Below are 19,198 nucleotides of genomic sequence, written 5' to 3' on the forward strand. Positions count from 1 at the left end.
GCAAAGGCTGCTTATGCTAAGTACATCTGCTGGCAAACTCTGTCCCTGTCTTGTTACTCATGGACTTTTTATCACCTAGAGAGGATAAGAATATATGACATGCATGAAGCTACACTGAGCACCATAAATGGGGATTATTTTTGCAAAAATATGTAATATGTTCCTGTATTAAGTTAACCTTATTACAATAGATTTGCTCCATGGAATACCCCACAAACAAAGCAGCATTACTGCATTACATGCTTAATTTTAGTTGATTCAGTATAATTTATATTCTGTCATTTCTAACAATATCATTTGGTTTACGTGAAATGGGTGATATTTAGTATATATGGTATATACCAATTTGTCACTGCTGAAAATATTTCCAGATTTCTCAGCATTATAGTCAGTTATGTACATAGCTACTTTTAAGGTACAAAGGTGATGTTACTGCAGTTGCTGGCAGAAACTGATTACAGCTTCTATATTTTGCTTAGTGCTTTGTGTTTTTGAGTATATAAAATCAGAGCCTCTGCCGATGAATGGTAGTCACAGCTGTGCTCATTCCGGCAGTAGTTGTACAATATAGGGCCACTTGTAGTTGGTGGCTAATATATATAGAAGTGCTTTATTCTGGCAGCCGCAGTTAGTATATAGCAGGTCTCCAGTGTGGTTGCTGATATATAACAGAACTACAGAAAAGTGTATAGTGTATTACAGGTCTCTCATATACATATAGTATAAAAACAGGGCCCTCGATCTGCGGCTAGCATCTAGGACAGTGTTTTTCAACCACAATGCCATGGCTAGTGTGCCTTCAGCTGTTCCCAAGTGTGCCCCCAGATCTGGAGATGCCCAAACCAGTTTACAGCCCCCACCAGTTCAACTGTTATTTACTGGTCTCTTCATGTACAGGACCAATGTATTTTTGTTACCTGTGCGATTGTTTTATTATATGGGGCCCAGTAGGTTTGTGTTTTTTGTTTTGCCCTATGGGGATCTCATGGTGTGCCTTGGCAATTTTAAAATCTTATTTAGTGTTCCGCAAGGTAAAAAGGTCAATATAGGACATAGCATCTAGGACAAAGCATCTAGGACAGAGCCATAGCTGGGAAGTTTTACGTCCTATGGCGAGAGAGAGATCGCTGGTGCCCCACTAATTACAGCCAGTATCCCCTGTCCTGGATCAAAAATAGGTTACTACCTACTTGGAAACATTATTAATAAATTATATTATATAAGAATCTTACTTGCCATTCTCCTTTATTTCATGATGGGTTGACAGCTAAATGTGCAGTCTGTCCACTGTAATTATCAACATTTATACCCTATAATTATAATTTCTTATTTCAGCTATTTGCAACAATAAGAAAATATAGATTGTTCGGATGTGTTTGGAGCCCGGGCCTTTCTGCGAATATGGAGTCTGCTTCCATGCATATGCGGGGGAAATATTGCAGGGGAGGGCTCTGGAGGAACCCTCTCCAGGTGATTTCTGCGAGTAATACCCCTTTTACACCGCCGTAAAAAACCCGGGTCATCGGCGACTCAGACCCAGGTCAGCGGCGGTGTAAATGGGTCAAGCCGTGTCCTTTTGCACGGGACTTCTACCCAGGTCAGGACCTGGGTAGAAAACGGCTAGGACCTGGGTAGAGGGCAGTGTAAACTGGGAATGCCGGGTCATCCGACCCAGCTCCCGTTTACATAAATGGGGGAATCTCAACCTGGGCACACACAGTCTCCACTGCTGTCTTCTGTACTCTGCAAACAGCAGCAGAGGAGGTAAATGGATGCCTGTGTGCATCCATTCACCTCCCGCATGAGGGCTGGGGGGGGTGCACGGGGGTTGGGGGCAGCCCAGCATCTTATCTTGGTGTTGGACTTGCCCAGAGCGGCGATCGGCGGTCCCAGCGGGGGTGATCGCAGCCCGGCGCTTGGAGATCTTCAAGCGCCACCTCCCTCTTCACTGCGGGTCCCGGATCCGATCAGGCTTGGATCTGTGTTTCAAATGCTGGGTCGGATCTGGGATTTTTGGTGTAAAAGGGGTATAAGTGATTCATACATTGGCTAATGACAACTTCAGATGGGTTTAGCTGCCGAGACCATACTTTATATATCTGACAGTTTAAATTCAGTGGTTCCTTAATATTTGTGCTTATATCCCCCCCCCCCCCTTCCTCCCTCCCTTTACAATATGCCACAAATATTATTTTGTTGATATGGTCCATTAAAACATCTTAGAATCTTACTTATGGTATGTGCTAATGCTTTAATTGAGGATTCCATTAAAAAAAAATATTATCTGCTTCACACCAGTATAATAGCAGACCTCTAGTCTGTTTGCTGGCATAATAGAAGATACCTCAATCTGTGGAGGCTAACGTCTCATTAAATCTCTAAACTGGTGGCTAGTATGTAAATCTGACCCCCTTTTACAGGATGTGCTCCCTAGTCATCACTCAAAGCTGTCATTAACATCTGGAAGACAGCCTTCAGTGTCTCTGATGTGTGAGTAGTAGCAGAATGTGGCAGCATCTTGTACAGTGCAGTCCAACAGCCAATATGTAAAAATATCTTTCTGTCTGTCACTCTAAATGAATCATAGTTGCGGAAAGCTGCCTGTTAACACAATGACATCCCCAAGTAGCTCTTTTCCCAAGCACTGACCAAGCAGCAAGTGCCTATCTAAATAAACTCTGGGTATACCAGGACAAAATCCACAAGGGTATTTGTGTCGTTTCACGGCGCCATGTTACGTTACGTTGTCAGCGTAGGCCAATTGCAGCCCAGCGTAGTCAACTTAGTGTCCCTGCGGCAGCCCTGCGTAGTCAGCGTAGTCACCGTACTCTCCCCGCGAGCTGCAGCTCTGTCCCCGGGTATCCCTGGCAAGCCTAGTGAGCACCTCTCATACAGCGCCGGTAACCGCCAGATCCCCAGCGGACGCCGGTGGGGAGGTGCTCCATCTGCCTGGGACGCACAAGAGTCTCATACGCAAGTGCGTCTCAGTAATTTGTGCAGTAGGGTATGGAAACCCTGCCCGTGTCCGCTTCAGGGATGGTCAGGGTTAGGGGTTTGGTCGCGCGTGCATCTCGTGGACAAAGGGGAGGTGTGGGGTCGCAAGTGCTTCACATGCACAATAAAGTACGCATTTGCCAGTGCTCCATGTTAAATACTGCAAATACCTCCATTTAAAACCCCCACTATCCACGTCACCCCGAAGTGTGGCGAGTATTTTGAGCGCCGCGAGGGGACGCGGTACGTGTCCTCCCTACCTGTTCATGCCCCTACTATCCACGTCAGCATAGAGTCGAATCTATAAAGTGTGGCAAGTGCAGCGAGCCACCGAGCCCGAAGTGTGGCGAGCGGCCGCCTAAAACGAGCCCGAATCGTGGCAAGCGCAGCGAGCCCCGCAAGGGGATGCAGATTACTGCTCGCCACGCTTCGGGCTCGTTTTACGCGTCCCCTCGCGGGGCGCACTGCGCTTGCCACACAATTGACTCCACGACGACGTTGATAGTGGGGGTATAAACAGGTTGGGAGGACTCGTACCGTGTGCGCTTGCCACGCTTCAAGCTGACGTGGATAATGGGGGTGTTTCAGGAGCACATTCACACTTGTCATGTCATCCATCTGAAACAATAATGATGACACGTGTTAACTGTCAAATAACTGCGTGACCTCCCAATGTAATAAGCGGTGATACAGCGCTTACTGACTAAGCTAACTGCGTAAGCTCCGGTTAGCCGCGAATGTACACAGTCGCAGACATAACTGACAGGGACACTACGCTGACTACATAAGGGGACCGTGAAACTACACAAGTACCTCCACAAGTCATATATTTGAGTCCCCCAGTCTCCCCCCTGACAGTGGCCCTGTAGGGACAATGCTTGCACTCATCAGATAATAAGGATACTTAGCCCCCATACACTATGCGTTGGGCCCAATTTCACCCGATATCAGCGGATTGGGTTGAGAAATTGGGGGAAATAGTCCCAAATCGCATGTGTAGGAAATCCAATGTGTGATCTCGTGCGCAACGGAGTTGAAGGTCAGGTTTGCATGTAAGGTAAGTGTATGTGCAGTCATCACGGCACATCATGGGTGCTTTTTAGCACACACGATGTATTGCATCCGATACTACATGTGTGCCCGGTGCCGCACCACTGTCACACACCTATCTGCAGGGCAGGGAAGCGCCGGGCAGGAAAGGTGCTCACCCTGCTCTACATCTCTGGCGGGCAGCAGGCAGGATAATTGTTTTTAAAAACCATACAAACGATTGGGCGGACACTGATTGGCTGAGAGAACGCTCTCAGCCAATCAGCAGCTGCCCATTCTTTCAAATGAATTTGTCAAATTCGGTACTCTTTACCTAGAAGGGCGCCCATCGCGGGCATCGCATGTACCAAAAAATCGCATGCGATGCGACTGACGCGATTACCGCGATTTCCCATAGGCAACAATGTTAAATGTCCCAATTGACCTGATTTTCCATAGGGAACAATGTTAAAAGGCCCACAGAGGCCAAATAGCCACCCTGAAGTGTGAAATGGCCCCCCCAATTGTTAACGCCACCCCAGGATCAACGTCAACCCGAAGCGTGGCGAGCGCAGCAAACCCGCGAGGGGCGGCGGTACGCATCCTATGACCTTTTCATACCCCCACATACCCCCACATACCTCCTCGGCGTGGAGTTGAGAATAGAAAGTGTGGCGAGCCTGAAGCGTGGCGAGCGGACGCTGACACCTGTGAAGCCCGCGAGGGGACGCGTATACCTGTGAAGGTGTCCGCGTCCCCTCGCGGAGCTCGCTGCGCTCGCCACGCTTCGGGCGCGGTGGCTCGCTGCGCTCGCCACACTTTCTATTCTCAACTCCACGCCGACGTGGATAGTGGGGATATGAAAAGGACGCAGGACGCGTACCGCCGCCCCTCGCGGGATCGCTGCGCTCGCCACGCTTCGGGTTCACGTTGATCGTGGGGTGGCGTTAACAATTGGGGGGGCCATTTCACACTTCAGGGTGCCTATTTGGCCTTTGTGGTCCATTTAACATTGTTCCCTATGGAAAATCGGGTCAATTGGGACATTTAACATTGTTCCCTATGGGAAATCGCGGTAATCGCGTCGGTCGCATCGCATGTGATTTTTTGATCGCATGCGATGCGACCGACGCGATTTTTTTCCCTTACGATGCCCAAGATCAAAATAGTGGGCGCCCTTCTAGGTAAAGAGTACCTCAAATTCTCCTGCCTCCCCACCTGCAGCTCCCAGAGAGTACATACATGCAATAAATCACAGCCGATTTATCGTATATAAAAATAGAACATTATGGGCCAGCTGTATCATGCTTCAAAAGTGATAAAATGGAGAATGATAAACAACCAGACAATCAGCTCCTACCTGTCATTTTTCAAACCCAGCCTGTAACTTGACAGGTAGGAGCTGACTGTTTATCACTCTATCACTGGTATTAGAGGAACATATGTTTGGAAATGTTCTGTCCGGTTGGCGTAAGACACCGTTTTTACATGCATATTAGGTACTGTACATGAATAATAAGTCAACATATTGACTCTGAAGTGTTTGGAAAGTCAGTGGTCAATTCCAATTTAATTTGGTGAAATATTTGGATATTTACAACCTGATTTTTAATTGGCCTAATTATGTAGCTGAAGCACTCACGGATCCTATAAGAGTGCAGTGTTCTAGAATTCGGCAGATTGGATATAACATGTTTTGCCCTTAATGTTAAATTGGACAATATTACTATGACCCGTTAATTATACAACACAAGCGGCTACCACCATTCAACCATACCTGGATCATTTAATATATATATATTAGGGCGGAGTGAAAAAACTGAAATTGAGAAATTCAAAATCGGCTAGTGTGGAAAAGTTGTGACTTGACTTGAATAAGAAACGTGCAAAAGCATTTTGATCTGAGTCAACATCTTCTGTTCTGGCAAGAGGCCTGAAGTTTCACTTTTTTGGTGAAAATGACGAAAACTATGAAGATGCTCCGATCTAGTTATAATTATGTCAGGATGTCTTAGAGTGGTTCATTAATATACTTTAGCATAGTAAAAGAGAGTACGAGATTGTCCTAGTGCAAAGTGAATGACTTTGGTGGGAGAAAAAATCCCTAATAATTGACCCATTTTCATGGTCACAATTTTGAATATTGTGTGTTTTCTCCTGAACGTGTTTATAATAGAAGCACAAATACTCTAAATGGAATTTCGGTGACACTGTGTGAAATATAACACTGCATAATGGCCTTTAATCAGACCTGATCGCAGTACAAATTTGTTCTCAAAATGGGCAAAACAAATGCTGCATTGCAGGTGGGGCAGATGTAACGTGCTGAGAGAGTTAAATTTGGGTGGGGTGTGTTGAAACGGAAATCTAAATTACAGTGTAAAAATAATGCAGCCGGAATTTACCTTGCACAGAAACAAAATAACTCACACAAATCGAAAGGTGGCCATACATCTACAGATCGATTGTCAGATTGGGCCGGTTGGAACAAACAGCTGGTAATATCTGAATGACAGTTTTTCAGCATTTCAAAGCAAATGGTCAACTGTCATTTGCTCTCATCTTTTACCAGGATTTTGTTCCAACCAGACAGATCAGACAATAAATCTGTAGATGTATGGCCACCTTAAATCTCTCTGCACATGTTACATCTGCCCCACCTGCAGTCCAGCATTTTTTTTGCCCATTTTGAGAACAAATTTGTACTGCAATCAGCTCTGATTAAAGGTCACTATGCAGTGTTTTATTTCACACAGTGTCACTGAACTACATGAAATTGGATTTATGCTGCTCTCTTTGCAGTGCATATACAAAGATAGACATTCCTGTGTATATAAATAAGATATAACTGTTGCAGTCTGTTATTGAAAAACAGAAACTGTTACAACAAGTTTTTAACAGTGTAAACTGTCCAATGTATCATTTTACATATCACTTCTGTTTATTGACAGAAAAACAGTGTTGCATCCCCTATACTGGGAACATGATTGGGCTGCATTACAGCATATAATTATGCCACAGATAAGCCAATATATTAACTGTTAAATACATTGAAGTGTATTATGATGTAATAAATTGTAAGCTTGCAGCAGGGCCCTCTAACCCCCAAGTCTGTCTGTCATTACCCAGTTTGTTTTATCATTGTCTACTATTGTAAAGCGCAACGGAATCTGCTGAGCTATATAAGAAACTGTAAATAAATAAATAAATAAATAAATAAACAAATACATTGATTCAAAAAATAACAGGTTAATCATTCTATGAGTGGTGTCCAGCAGTACATATATGCCAATCACTGTGTTCATTTCTAGGCAGCAGGGCCGTCTTAACAGCAGTGTGGGCACCTGGGCAAAGCAATGCACTGGGGCCCTTACCCATTCTCCCCTCCTAGGGGTGGGGGGTGCTATCAGCAGCAGCTTTGATGTCCCACGGGTGGCTCTAGCTTCCATTCAACATGTAGGACCTGGAGCAGTAACTTCTGCTAATTACTCCTTTACTGCACAGGTGGTGGGAGGGAGAACACTAACGTGTGGAAGGGGGCACTGAGCTGTATGAAGGGTCCCTTGTAAATGACTTCCAGGGAGGTAGGGGGTGTTTTATACACAGGGGACGGTTGGATAATGGAGTGGGCTTAATATTCGTTATTTTCCGATGGAAGGGCAGATTGTTTGACTGCAGATATCGCCATTATCTGGAAATAGATTTCTTAGCCTAGTATAAAAACCTAGAGTCCCAACTTTCAGGAGGTGCTGGGAACTTGGGTATCAGAGATCAGGAGCCAGAGCAATCCATTGACAAAAATATAAAACTACACCAGACGTTTGGAGCTGGAGCAGGGACCGGCTGCTTGAAGGCTGATATCTCTGGTTCTGGGCATGATAGAGACAAGCCGCTAGTGTCAGAGAGAACCTGAGAAATATGACTGGAAATTGTAATTAACAGGTCGGATGTCTACTGCTGCTTTGAAGTTGGATATCTGCAGTTCCCCAGGGCCGATTTTCTAAATTCTGGTATCTCTGGAAAAAGGGGATCCTCAGCTATCAACATAGAGCCCTTATATGCCTGGGTCCCCAGGGCAAGTGCCCATTAAGCCCATACAAAAAGACGGCCCTGCTAGGCAGGATTGATTAGCAATACTTATTACAGCATAATGCACTTTAATGTATTTAACTGTTAATATATTGGCTTATCATTGGCATAATTACATGCTGTAATGCAGCTGCAGGTGGGGCAGATGTAACATGTGCAGAGGGAGTTAATGTGGCCATACATCTACAGATTTATTTTCCGATCTGTCTGTTTGGAACAAAATACTGGTAATGGATGCTTTGAAATGCTGCCAAAAACTGTCATTCAGATATTACCAGGTATTTACATAGTTACATAGTTACATAGTAGGTAAGGCTGAAAAAAGACTTGCGTCCATCTAGTTCAACCTGGTATAGATATCCATTGCTGATTTGGTTGGTTCTGGTATTTTACAGACAAATTATATTTCTTATTTGTACCCATGGATGTTTTTCTCCAGTAAATGTTTGTCCAACTTTGCCTTGAACGCATTTAATGAGCCAGCCATTACCACCTCTCTGGGAAGAGAGTTCCAGAGTTTGACTGTTCTGACCGTAAAGAAATTCTTTCTACTAGCTGAATGAAATCTTTTTTCTTCTAATCTATACTCATGCCCTCGCGTCCTAGATTCCTTTCTAGTAGAAAATAGGGTGTGTGACAGTTCCTTATATTGGCCCTTGATATACTTGTACATGTTGAGCATGTCCCCCCTTAAACGTCTCTTTTCTAATGTAAATAGTCCCAAATTGCTTAATCTCTCCCCGTAGCTTAAATTCTCCATTCCCCTAATAAGCTTTGTTGCTCGCCTTTGGACTTTTTCTAATTCTATGATGTCCTTTTTATAGTGTGGGGCCCAGAACTGTACTCCGTACTCTAGGTGAGGTCTCACCAATGCTTTATATAGTGGCATAATTACCCTTGAGTCCCTAGTTTCCATTCCCCTCTTAATACATGCCAGAATTTTGTTGGCCTTTTTTGTAGCTACATTACAATGGGCACTACATCCTAGATTGCTGTCTATTTGGACTCCTAGATCCTTTTCAAGTATGGAATTACCCAGTTCCTCTCCGCTAAGGTTGTAACTTGCACACTGGTTGTGTCTCCCAAGGTGCATAACCTTACATTTATCTACATTGAACCTCATCTTCCATTTTTTTGCCCACTCATCTAGAATTGCAAGATCATTTTGAAGCATGGTGACATCTTCTGGTGATTTGATGACTTTGCTAAGTTTTGTATCGTCCGCAAAGATGGATACATTGCTGAGTAACCCTATCCCAATATCGTTAATAAAAATGTTAAACAAAATGGGCCCCAAAACCGAACCCTGGGGCACTCCACTTAGTACCGGTATCATATCTGATACGGCACCATTCACAACCACTCTTTGTTCTCTATTACATAGCCAATTCCCTACCCATCTGCAGATATTTTCACCCAATCCTAGGTTCTCCATTTTATTAATCAATCTCTTGTGTGGGACAGTATCAAATGCTTTAGCAAAATCTAGGAAAATCACATCTACAGCATTTCCATTATCGAGGTTTTTGCTAACCTCTTCATAGAACCCTAGTAGATTAGTTTGGCATGAACGATTTTTCACGAACCCATGTTGGTTAGTACTGAGTAGTAGGATGTTTTTCTCCAGTAAATGTTTGTCCAACTTTGCCTTGAACGCATTTAATGAGCCAGCCATTACCACCTCTCTGGGAAGAGAGTTCCAGAGTTTGACTGTTCTGACCGTAAAGAAATTCTTTCTACTAGCTGAATGAAATCTTTTTTCTTCTAATCTATACTCATGCCCTCGCGTCCTAGATTCCTTTCTAGTAGAAAATAGGGTGTGTGACAGTTCCTTATATTGGCCCTTGATATACTTGTACATGTTGAGCATGTCCCCCCTTAAACGTCTCTTTTCTAATGTAAATAGTCCCAAATTGCTTAATCTCTCCCCGTAGCTTAAATTCTCCATTCCCCTAATAAGCTTTGTTGCTCGCCTTTGGACTTTTTCTAATTCTATGATGTCCTTTTTATAGTGTGGGGCCCAGAACTGTACTCCGTACTCTAGGTGAGGTCTCACCAATGCTTTATATAGTGGCATAATTACCCTTGAGTCCCTAGTTTCCATTCCCCTCTTAATACATGCCAGAATTTTGTTGGCCTTTTTTGTAGCTACATTACAATGGGCACTACATCCTAGATTGCTGTCTATTTGGACTCCTAGATCCTTTTCAAGTATGGAATTACCCAGTTCCTCTCCGCTAAGGTTGTAACTTGCACACTGGTTGTGTCTCCCAAGGTGCATAACCTTACATTTATCTACATTGAACCTCATCTTCCATTTTTTTGCCCACTCATCTAGAATTGCAAGATCATTTTGAAGCATGGTGACATCTTCTGGTGATTTGATGACTTTGCTAAGTTTTGTATCGTCCGCAAAGATGGATACATTGCTGAGTAACCCTATCCCAATATCGTTAATAAAAATGTTAAACAAAATGGGCCCCAAAACCGAACCCTGGGGCACTCCACTTAGTACCGGTATCATATCTGATACGGCACCATTCACAACCACTCTTTGTTCTCTATTACATAGCCAATTCCCTACCCATCTGCAGATATTTTCACCCAATCCTAGGTTCTCCATTTTATTAATCAATCTCTTGTGTGGGACAGTATCAAATGCTTTAGCAAAATCTAGGAAAATCACATCTACAGCATTTCCATTATCGAGGTTTTTGCTAACCTCTTCATAGAACCCTAGTAGATTAGTTTGGCATGAACGATTTTTCACGAACCCATGTTGGTTAGTACTGAGTAGAAGGTGATGATCTAAATATTCCTGGATACCATCCCTTAAAAATCCTTCAAATAGTTTACCCACAATTGATGTTAAACTAACGGGTCTGTAATTAGCGGGATCTTCCTTTTTTCCTTTTTTGAATATTGGCACTACCTCTGCTATTCTCCAATCTTTTGGTACTATACCTGACGATAGTGACTTGCTAAAGATATAATGTAGGGGGGTAGCTAGTTCATCCCTTAATTCCATTAATACCCTTGGATGAATCCCATCTGGCCCTGGTGACTTATTTGTTTTGAGTTTGCTTAGCCTCAGTATTAATTCTTTCGGCGTGAAATCCACAATGAGATCTGGCTTATTTGTCCCGTTTGTGGTAAATGTTCGTTCCACAGTCTGCTCTCCCTTAGTAAATACTGATGAGAAGAACTCATTTAACAGTTTTGCTTTTCCCTTGTCCTCAGATTTGTTCCAACCAGCCAGATCTGACAATAGATCTGTAGATGTATGGCCACCTTTAGATTTGTGTTGAGTTATTTTGTTTCTGTGCAGGGTAAATACCTGCTGCATTATTTTTACACTGCAATTTAGATTTCAGTTTCAACACACCCCACCCAAATTTAACTCTCTCCGCACATTACATCTGCCCCACCTGCAATGCAGCATTTGTTTTGCCCATTTTGAGAACAAATTTGTACTGCGATCAGGTCTGATTAAGGGCTATTATGCAGTGTTATATTTCACACAGTGTCACTGGAATTCCATTTAGAGTATTTGTGCTTCTTCTATTATAAACACGTTCAGGAGAAAACACACAATATTCACAATTGTGACCATGAAAATGGGTCAATTATTAGGGATTTTTTCTCCCGCCAGTCAGTCACTTTGCACTAGGACAAGCTCGTACTGTTTTTTACTATGCTAGAGTATATTAATGAACCACTCTAAGACATCCTGACATAATTATAACTAGATCGGAGCATCTTCATAGGTTTCATTATTTTCACCTAAAAAGTGAAACTTTAGGCCTCTTGCCAGAACAGAAGATGTTGACTCAGATCAAAATGCTTTTGCACGTTTCTTATTCAGGTCAAGGCACAACTTTTCCACACTAGCCGATTTTGAATTTCTCAATTTCAGTTTTTTCACTCCGCCCTAATATATATATATCCCTTCAGTAGCAAACACAGGATTTTGAGAGGGGGGTTTCCAAATGTAATCCAAAATCTCCCACTGGAGTAAGTACGGGAGTGTGTGGGAGCGGTAAAAGTCCAGAAAATTGGTATTTTTTATACACTGGATACTGTATGGAATACAGTATTGATATTTAACAGTACAGATGGTCTATAGAATAGGCCAGCAGTTCTCAAACTGTGGGTCCTAACCCCAAAGTGGGTCCAGACATTCTTAGCATGCAACTCCATGTTGCTGATCATCAGGCTGATGACTTTTCTAATCTCAGTTAGTGATTCAAGGAGTCTGTGAAGTCTGTTAAATTATCTGTTATATTAGACTCCTCCCATCATTTTGTGCCTCCACAATGCTGCCATGTATGTGCTGTCTGCTGACTACATGTGTGAGGTGATGACTTTCTGCAGGACCTTGCTGGTGTCCTGTAATTATTTTTATTGTCTGATATGGTCCCAGAGCAAAAATAGTTTGAGAACCCCTGGAATAGACTGTTCGAAACATTTAAATAAGATAAGTGGCCTGGAAAAGATTAAACATATAATAAATAAATAAATACACAAACATAATAGAACCAGTACTGCACTTTCTAAACTCACAATCTCCCACTTCATGTTAAGGCTCCTGTCTCTTCCTCCTGGCAGCTACTCTGGTTCATTGCAATGTTCGAAGGCTCAGATCCACACCTACAGTAAATTTGAAAGAAGAAGCTGGTACACTAGGTATGTGCAGTAGCTCTGCTCTGTCCCTTACACTGCATGATGTGGTGGCAGCTCTATTCATCATATTATATACCAGCTATTGTTGTCATAATTTAAGGCACTTGCCAAGAGGAGGGGGGTTTCCAGGCAACCAGAAACCCCCCTGCGTTTGCCTATGTCCTTTGCCCTTCAGCTTGTGACCACCCTCTTTGTATATTTATAGTTTGGCCCACAATTTATATGCCAACATCAGCCTATGCAGATCTCATGTGGATGTGTATTATCTATTGAAAACATTGTACAAAACTTAAACTTTACTTCTGAATTGTTATTTACTTCTGAATTGTTATATTAGCTATAGCTTCACTTTAGCCAAATCAGACCATTGGCTCTCTAGGCCAGTGTTTTTCAACCACTGTTCCGTGGCACACACTAGAGTGCCTTGAACTGTTCTCAAGTGTGCCCCCAGATCTAGAGATGCTCAAACCAGTTTACAGCCACCACCAGTTCAACTGTTATTTACTGGTCTCTTCTTTTCATGTCAAGGGCCAATGTATTGTATTTTTGTTACCTGTGGGGACCAGTGTGATTGTTTTTTATATGGGCACCAATAGGTTTGTTTTTTCCTGTGGGGGCCAATGTGTTTTGTCCTGTGGGGAACTCACGGTGTGCCTTGGCAACTTTAAAATCTTATTTAGTGTGCCGCAAGGTGAAAAGGTTGAAAATCACTGCTCTAGGCAGATCTTCTGTGTATTTCAGATCTCCACCCTAAACTAAATGTAACTGTTTGGTGGGATGTCTCATTAAATGATAGGGTATACAACTATTCAGCAGAAAATCATGTACCGATTTTATGTTGCTTTTATTCTGTACAGTGACATTTATTGTTTCTCTATCACACAAATTTCTGTATATGCAACTACTGACCACTTATAGGAAAGATTGATATCTCTCTCAGTTGCCACTACTTGTTGGCAAGGAGCAAGTTATAAGTTTATTACATGATGTTATAATCAAATTTACTCATTTTGTTTTCAATCCATCTGGCTCATGTTTATTGTTCATCCAGCTAGGGAACAGCTGAATAAAACATCTGAGATCATTTCTATAAATCATTTTCTGGCACAGATAGAAGCAGTTCAGGTTAGAACAGAAGAGCGCCGGGGGACTCTAGGGAAACATTATACTGGTGACTTGGCAGTAATACAGGAAATCAGAGGGAAGTTGTTGGGGACACAGTCAAACAGATGCCTCATAGGTCACTGAAGATATTTCCGGGGAAAGACACTATTTCCTGACAGTGTGCTGGACACGAGCTGTTTTGTCGTGGAAGAAGCAAGATTTGTTTAACCCCTTTCCAAAGCCACCAGTATGCAAATATATATGTAATATGTATTCAAGTGTGTGTATGTATATTTTATATAGATCTATTGGCATATTTGGACCGGTTCTCAAGTTATGCCCGATTGCTGTTTTCAAGAGAATTGTCTTTTGATCTGTTTAAGACTGATTGCCTACACTATATAGATTTCTGCATTGAATTCATTTTCCCAATGCAAGTTAAGCACATGGCTTAATGGCTGGAAAAGCCATTGTACAAATTGCCTACATATTTCCGCAATCATGTGCACTTAGATTTTCTGTTACAGCGAACACTCACATTAATGGTAGAAGATGCAATAAGATGCATTGGAGAAATGATTACGTACAGTATGTGTTCGCCTTGTATGACTATTTTGGCATGGACACACCTTTGCAAAATCCAGACTTGTTAATGTATCTCAATGCATGTCTCAAACTCATTTTAAACATATAGGGGTAAATGTTATAGCTTGTGTCACGCAGGCATTGGCAATTTACCAGCGTCTGACCAATGTTTTTAAAGTAGTAATCATTTAAAAGGCAAAAACAGTTAAGACAGGAATGTAAACACCATATATTACCCAGCACACTGTGATGTGAAGGACTAGCAAATTAGATTTACATACTACATAATAATAATAGCAATGCAGAAATCTCAGAAATAGGGCATACATATGGTTTGATTTTGTCTATTTGATTTGAAATCAAACAGATATCAAACGCATTCAATATCAATTCGATCCTGATGCACAGCCCCGCAGCATCGAAATCTAATAGAAAAATACTGTGCAAGCAAGACTATATATATAGTACATGTCTGTACTATATACAGTGGCGTAACTATAAATTTTGCTCCCCCCTGCCAAAAAAGTTACTGGTGCCCCCCCCCCTACACACACACACACACACACACACACACACACACACACACACACACACACACATAATGCCCCTCACACTATACTCCACATATCATAATGCACATTAGACTATACACTGCACTATACGACACACACCGTAATGTCCCTTACACTATACGTCACACACCATATTGCCACTTACACTATGCGATACACATGGTAATGCCCCTTACACTATACAATACACATCATAATGCCCCTTACACTATACGATACACACCGTAATGCCCCTTACACTATACGCCACATATTGTAATACCCCTTACACTATACACCACCACAATCCCCCTTGGAATATACGCTGCACTCCATACTGCACTTTACACTATATGCCACATGCCGTAATGTCACTTAATCTGTATATGTATATATATATATATATATATATATATATATACATATACACACACACACACACACTGTACACACACGCAGAGGTACCAGAATACTCACCAATTTATTTTCTAATCAGGTAGCGGAGCTGAGGGGACCAGGTTTATAAAGATGGCTTCTTTGTGAATGGGGGGGGGGGGGGGGGTGAAGGCAGGACTCTTCGTTGCTACAGTATATGGCAGCCTGTGTGCGGAGCAAGGAGCAGGGCATGGGCAAACGCAGAATTTCTAAATGGGGGGTTCCAGATGGGATGCGGTCAGGACTTTACCAACTCCAACATCCCAGCTGCCATAAAAACACAGGCACTGGAAGAGTTTAGAATGCTGAATCATAAGTACTGGGATAAGTACATAAGTACTGTTTGCAGAGGTGCGTCAGGGGATAGGTTTGGGCACTAGTGGGGGGGATGACAACTAAGGGTTAGACTGTGCTTACAAGGTGGGGTTAGGGATAGGCTGCGGGAAACTCTGCCTCGATTCTCCATATCAGGATGTTGTATTTATCCCTTTCAGATATGTGCTGTGTGTGTATGTATATGTGTATATATAATATATATATATATATATATATATATATATACACACACATATATACACACATATATAGATAGAGATATATATATATATGTATATATATATACACACACACACACACACACACACACAGATAGATATACAAACACACACTGATAGATATACACACAAAGGAAAGGGTGACACGAAGATGAGTGACACTTTGCACTCTAACCTGCTGCTGCCGAAGTCGTCGTGAAGTCTGTCATGCAGCAATCTGACTGCTGCCCTTCCAGGCCGCTGCCAAGTGAGTGACAGGCAACTTCAGGGGAGTTTCGATGCCGCCGATGTCCCACTGCTTCTACTTCCAGGTGCCAGCCGCTGCGTGCTCAATGCCTGCCGCTCCCAGTGTCAGAGAGATCTTCAGCTCTCTGGTCCTGCGGAGCCGCGCGACAGGCAGGTGAAAGGACGCCTCTGTCTCTGCCCCGCTGCGTGCGCCTGAGGCGGGGGGTGGGGGGCAGCGAGCGGCCAGCACACTGATCGCGCGGCTATCTGGCTCCTGTATGCGGGCTACTCCACAGTATGCCGCCTCCCGTGCTCCCGGCAGGCGGCACACAGCGGCAGCATGTCGGATGATGATTGTGGGCGCCCATGCAGTCCCCGCTGCCGCTCGCTCCCCCAAGCGGCAGCGGGGGCTGCCTTACACTAATTACGCCACTGACTATATAGTCTATATCGAATGTGTACATGGCACCGTGGGATTCAATCCTGATTCAATCAGGATTCAATTTGGGATTGAATAGAAAGTACAAAGCACCATGTGTACACCCCTTCACATATATTTGTAAATACATGGTAAGTCCATACTTCTTTGATTTGTTTCATCTCTAGGAGGGAATGCAGTCATTAAATCTACAGTGTCTAGGCTGACATTCATAAGGTCAACCACTATTGGTCGACAGTCAAAAGGTTGACAGGGTCAAAAGGTCCAAAATGGTCAATATGAGTTTTCATGTTGTTTTGGTGTCTGTGTCAACATAGGTCGGCCTATCGACCCTTTAACCCTGTTGACGTTTTGACTGTCGACCTTATGACTGTAGACCTAGACATTGTAGATCTTACCTTCGGGAGTTACCCAGAGCGGAAATACAGGTGGGCGGGGACTGGGACAGGCATATTGTGTTATTAGACCCCGTCTCCTTTAAGGGTGGAGCTAAAAATTATGCAATTAGCATATAATTGCATACTTAGGCCCACACCCCTCCATAGGGACCACAGATTCCATGTATTTATATCTGCTTTCTGCCATCTTAACTGAAGTGGGCAGAATGTGGAAGGGGTACATACTCTTCCAGGGGTGAAGGGGAATACACAAAACTGGGAGAGTAGGCAAGTACAGATAAGCGACTAACCATGCTAAGGCATCTCTGCTTTGAGGTGCTATGATATCATGATAATTACCGGTAGTTCTCCTTTTAGAAGTATATAAATGAAAGTGCAATTATCATAAACTGTAAGACAATACATAAATGTATGACCCAAAGTGGGTGCTATTATATAGCATAGGACCACCAAAGTAGCAACTACAACAGTCTTGTTCTTAGCTCTGCATCCGCCATAGAATCTTCAATATTTGCATTTCAGGACTTGATATCCAACTCTTCCCATTAATTAGACCTGTAGAATTTCTCTTTCTAAATTTTCGTGAATTACCTATGCAGAATTACATTAAAAAACGACAGAATATATAGTAAATATTGCAATATTCTCCTTTAATATAGATCCAACGTTCTTTCCTTGTTTACTAACTACTAAACATTTGTTATTTTGATGCTGAGAAATTGTTGTGCATAGTGTACAAGACTGCCCTCACATACATCTCCCCTCTCATCTTACAGTCTGCACTGGAACAGATATGAAACTGCTTCATCCTTTCAGCCATGAGAATCATTACAAGACCTTCCGCACTCTCTACCAGGATTGTCAGGTTATCCAGGGGAATCTAGAGATCACCTACCTGGGAGAGAACGATGATGTGTCTTTTTTAAAGGTGAGTTTTACACAGGGAATGTTTTTGTAAAGTAGGTTTTTGGGAACCCCAAGAAATTCAGAATCTGAAATATGATTTATTACTTGTTTAAAACTCACATTCTGCGAAAGAACATTCCAAATAATTGTTATTCCATAGTAATTGAATGATTAATATAATTTTTTTAATTGAATCCCTATATACACTCAGTGGCCAGTTTACTAGTTACACAAGTCCATCTCGTAAATCCATATACTAATTAGCCAATTATGTGGCAGTAACTCAATGCATAAAAGCATGCAGCCTTGGCCAATATGCTTAGTTGTCTTTTAGACCAAAGACCAGAATGGGGAAGAAGTGCGAACTACAGTAAGGGACTTAGGGTCCTCATACACTATGTGACTTCTCCGGCGGAGAAGTCTATTCCAGTTTGTAAAAGAGCACCACATACAAATATTTCTATCTGTAAGCTCATAGCGGCAGATTTAAAAAGTAATTTTCCTATTATCACTCCAGCCAATCAGCTCCGAACTGTCATTTGTTTGTAAATAGCAGTTAACAGCTGATTGGCTGGAGAAACATTTATCATTTGTATTGAGGGTATAATAAGATTATCACTTGTTAAATCTGCCCCATAGTATAGTTGAACACACAATGATGTTTATCAGTTAAAATAAATGTGTGCGCACATACAAAGACTATATTTACAGAGTGATACAGGTGAACAGATACTGAATTAATGTTTACACATGGTTACAGGTGAGTACATTCTGAGGTAATGTTTACAGTGTATTTACTGGAGAGCACATGCTAAGGCCATGTTTACAGATATTAACTGGACAGCACATGCCGAGGCCATGTTTACAGATTTGTTTTCAGTGAATGCATACCAAGGTCATAATTAAGGTGACAGGGACTGGGCAGGGCAAAATTTTGGCAGCGGTCCATCTATGCGAAATTCACCTTCCTACAACCGTAGTGCCCTTAACATAGCACTGCAAGGGCCTTATAAAGGATTGTGGTCCTCAGTAGGGGAATATACTGTAAGGTGCTGCTGTGCTCTCTCCCCTGGTCTCTCTACCAGCTGCACACATTAGATCTGCACCTGATTATAGATTGTAAATATAAAAGCAGTATTTGTTACCTGTAAATTATATAATTAGCAGTAAGCAAAAACATTTAATGGAATGTATACACTCATTGCC

General features: G+C 42.5%; 1 protein-coding gene across 2 annotated transcripts in view; it reads left to right on the forward strand.

The window, feature by feature from the left end:
• Window positions 1-19,198, forward strand: part of ERBB2 (erb-b2 receptor tyrosine kinase 2) — a 111,689-nt gene that overhangs the window by 48,184 nt on the left and 44,307 nt on the right. For both annotated transcript variants that reach the window (XM_083147198.1, XM_083147199.1), the window contains exon 2: window positions 17,863-18,014. In XM_083147198.1, the coding sequence (XP_083003324.1) occupies window positions 17,863-18,014 (152 nt within the window). The remainder of the gene's footprint in view (window positions 1-17,862; window positions 18,015-19,198) is intronic.

This window comes from Crinia signifera, chromosome 6 (assembly GCF_055691185.1).
Source record: "Crinia signifera chromosome 6, ASM5569118v1, whole genome shotgun sequence".
NCBI lineage: Eukaryota > Metazoa > Chordata > Amphibia > Anura > Myobatrachidae > Crinia > Crinia signifera.